The following is a 4,158-nucleotide window of genomic DNA, read 5'->3' as shown; positions in this document are numbered from 1 at the left end:
AAAAAAAAAAAAAAAAAAAAAAAAGAAAAAGATTAGAACATAAATAGATTGGAGCAGAAATTATATTTGAGATTCCAAACAGCCTAAAATTTATATCATTTCAAATTAATTCTAACTCAGCCTTTCCCCTAGAAAATAAAATTTAGTCAACCCTGCATATTTATGAATTCTGCATCCACGGATTCAACCAACTGTGAATTGAAAATTCAGAAGAACTTCTATAAGTTGACCACCCAAGGAACTATAATAAACTGGTCAATATACAGAATATCCATTGAGTATATGTGGTACATGTCTGGTCTACAAAACTTAGGTCAATTTAAGGAGGTAGTCAATGTAGGGAGGCAGTCAAATATGGAAACTGTACTGTATTTAAAAAAAAAGTAGATAATGTGTATGTGCATATAGATATATGTACATGTAATAAATATGATGGAATACTATAGGCCATAAAAAGGAATGAAATAGCTAGAAGTGAAGACCATCATCTCAGTATCTTGGGAATGGAAAAACAAATACCATATGTTTCTTACTTTTAAGTGGGAGATAGATGATGGGTACATATGTTACTGCAAAGGGGAACAATGGATACCAGAAAGAAAGAAGGGGAAGGTTGGAGGCGATATGAGGGATCAAAAATTACATGTCAAGGTTGAATGCAGTGGTTCATGCCTGTAATCCCAGCACTCTAAAGGTTAAAGCAGAATGATCTCTTGAGGCTAGAAGTTAAGAGATCAGCCTAAGTAACATATCAAAACCACATCTCCATAAAATATGGAAAAAATTAACCAGACATGGTGGCACATGTTGTCCCAGCTACTTGGAGGCTGGGTCAGGAGGATCACTTGAGCCTAAAAGTCTGAGGTTGCAGTGACCTTTGAAGATGCCACTACACCCTAGCCCAAGAAGTAGAACAAGACTCTGACTCAAAGAAAAAAACTGTACATCAAATACAATGTACACTATGCAACCATGGGTACACTAAAAGCCCCGATTTCACCACTATATAATTTTCAACGTAACAAAAAGCACAAGTACATTCAGAATGAAGGGGGAGCTCAAATAAAAAATAATACAAATTTAAAAATTATAGTATTAATAACTACTTACATAGTACTTACCTTGTATTAGGTATTACAAGTAATCTAGAGATAATTTAAAGTATATAAGAGAATATACATAGGTTATATGCAAATACTGCACTATTTTATATAAGGGACTTAAGCATCTGTGGATTTTGGTATCTGAGGGGGGTCAGTATTCCTGGAAGCAAACTCCCACTGATATGAAGAAAACAACTGTACACAGAATCAGCTCTTTCAGTTTAAGGGTCTATACAATTGTACTAACAGCATGTCCAACGTTACATCAACAAACCTTAAAGCATGGATTAGCAGCCCTGAAACAATTAAGAATTCCTTCTAGATACTGCATCATACCCACATTAATTGATTTACCTATTTAATTTACATCTTTAATCCCAAAGATTCTATTTATTTATTTTTTTTGAGACAGAGTCTCACTATGTCACCCTCAGTAGAGTATGGTGGCTTCACAGCTCAAAGCGACCTCAAACTCTTGGGCTTAAGTGATTCTCTTGCCTCAGCCTCCCAAATAGCTAGCCCGCCACAATGCCCGGCTAGTTTTTTGTTGTTGTGGTTGTCATTGTTGTTTAGCGGGCCTGGGCTGGGTTTGAACCCGCCAGCCTCAGTGCATGTGGTTGGCGCCATAATCACTGTGCTATGGGCGCCGAGCCCAAAGATTCTCATATGAGCATGTCATTTCACTGCTAATCAATCTTTTCCATAAATACAAAAATGTCTCATAAAAGAAATCATACCTGTAACTTTCTACAACAGGTATGATGTAATGAATTTAGGGGAGGAAGGTGATATAGTGAAAAAATTAAATTTAAGAGTATATTAGACAAAGCATTACCTTTTTAAATGAAATAATCCATAATCATGCTCTGCAAGAAACATCATTGTTCTGACACATGTCAGTAAACAATTGTAACTGCTTTCAGGGTTAGCTAGTGTAGCTAATAGACAGTCACAGATTGAGGCCATCAATTCTTTGTTTGGTAGAGAATTAGAGAGCTGCTCCAGTTCAGAAATAGAACCTTCAGAAGAGCTTGGCAAAATAAGTGCAATGTCCTATAGGGGAGGAAAGAAGCAGGGGAAAAATAGATTTGTAAAATCATTATCACCATCACTTAGCACTTTTGAGAAATACGTAGCAATTAATAATTAGCAATTATCTCATTAAAATATTATGGCTACGATCCCATCCCAACTATATATTCAAACACATTAAGAATAACGGTCCATGACTGCATTAATGTACACAGCTATGATTTAATAAAAAGAAAAAGAAAAAAGAATAACGGAGTTGGGGGCAGCACCTATGGCTAAAAGGAGGACACGGGCCCCCATATACCAGAAGTGGCAGGTTCAAACCTGGCCCCAGCCAAAAACTGTAAAAAAAAGACAAGAAAGAGAAAGAAAAGAATAATGGAGTTGGCTTGGCACTGTAGCACAGTGGTTACAGCACCAGCCACATATACCGAGGCTGGTGCTTCGAATCCAGCCAGGGGCCAGCTAAATAACAATGACAACTACAACAAAAAATGGCCAGGTATTGTGGCTGGCGCCTTTAGTCCCAGCTACTTGGGAGGCTGAGGCAAGAGAATCGTTTAAGCCCAAGAGTTTGAGGTTGCTCTGAGCTGTGATACCACAGCACTCTACTGACAGAGACATAGTAAAACTCTGTCTCAAAAAAAAAAGAATAATTTTTCTTATTTTGAGTCATTTTGCCCCTTTATGAAAGTTAACCCAAGAATACGTATCTAAGCTCAAAATCTGTAGCTCAGTGGCTAGGGTGCCAGCCACATACACCAGAGCTGGTGGGTTCAAACCCGGCCCAGGCCTGCCAAACAACAATGACAACTACAACAAAAAAATAGCCACGCTATGTGGCAGGCACCTGTAGTCCCAGCTACTTGGGAGGCTAAGACAAGAGAATAGTTTAAGCTCAGAGTTTAAGGCTGCTGTGAGCTGTGACGCCACAGCACTCTACCAAGGGACAAAGTAAGAGTTGGGCTCAAAAAAAAACAGAGAATAATACACACCTAAAGAAATAAAGACTTAAGTATTTTTTTAAATAACTTTATGTTATTTTTACTCTAAAATTGAAAAAATATTCTTTCTGTATCAGAATGAGTATAGTTTCTATTTTCAAACAGTTAAATAAAAAAAAATATTTTGGCCAGGCACAGTGGCAAAGTTCAAGATCAGTCTGACCAAGAGTGAGACTCCATCTCTACCAAAAATAGAAAAATTTGTCCAACGTGTTTGTGTGTAGGCGCACATGTGCGCGGGGTGGGAGTGGGGTGCCTGTATTCCCATCGACTCAGGAGGCTGATGTAGGACTGTCCAGAAGTTTGAGGTTGCTATGAGCTAGGTTGAGGCATGGCACTCCAGCCTAGAACAACAAAGTGGCCCCCAACCAAAAAAAATTTTGGTATTAAAGTAGTTAAATCACTGCATTATTTATTATTTCTATCTTTTGGATTTAGAAAGAAACTACTCAGAGAAATAAAGTTTAGTAAACACATCAATATTTTAATTTTTTTTTTTTTTTTAAAGAAACGAAGGTCTTGCTTTATCACCTAGGGAGGAAAGCAGAGGTGAAATAACAGCTCACTATAGCCTTCCTGGGCTCAAGATATCCTCTACTTCAGCCTCCAGAGTACCTGGGACTACAGGTACACACCACCACACCCAATTAATTTTTAAATTGTTTTGTAGTGATGGGGTCTCACTATGTTGCCTAGCATGGTCTTGAACTTCTGGCCTCTAGCAATATACCCACCTCTGCCTCCCAAAGTTCTGGGATTATGAGAATGAGCCACCACACATGACAATAAACTTTTTTTTTTTTGAGACAGAGCCTCAAGCTGTCACCCTGGGTAGAGTGCTGTGGCATCACAGCTCACAGCAACCTCCAACTCCTGAGCTTAAGCAAGTCTCCTGCCTCAGCCTCCCAAGTAGCTAAGACCAAAAGTGCCAGCCACAACAACTTGCTATTTTTTGGTTGCAGCCGTCTTTGTTGTTTGGTGGGCCTGGGCTGGATTCGAACCCGCCACCTTGGGTGTAC

The 4,158-nt window shown here is 38.7% G+C and overlaps 1 protein-coding gene across 1 annotated transcript in view; it reads right to left on the bottom strand.

Annotated features, from left to right (window-relative positions):
- Positions 1 to 4,158, bottom strand: part of VIRMA (vir like m6A methyltransferase associated) — a 91,258-nt gene that overhangs the window by 32,476 nt on the left and 54,624 nt on the right. Inside the window, exon 14 of the mRNA XM_023518261.1 lies at positions 1,939 to 2,156. Within this exon, the coding sequence (XP_023374029.1) occupies positions 1,939 to 2,156 (218 nt within the window). The remainder of the gene's footprint in view (positions 1 to 1,938; positions 2,157 to 4,158) is intronic.

The sequence above is a fragment of the Otolemur garnettii genome, unplaced genomic scaffold (assembly GCF_000181295.1).
Source record: "Otolemur garnettii isolate 467f Iridium unplaced genomic scaffold, OtoGar3 scaffold00004, whole genome shotgun sequence".
NCBI lineage: Eukaryota > Metazoa > Chordata > Mammalia > Primates > Galagidae > Otolemur > Otolemur garnettii.
The sequence above is the reverse complement of the archived record's forward strand: the minus strand, read 5'-3'. Positions and strand labels throughout refer to the sequence as shown.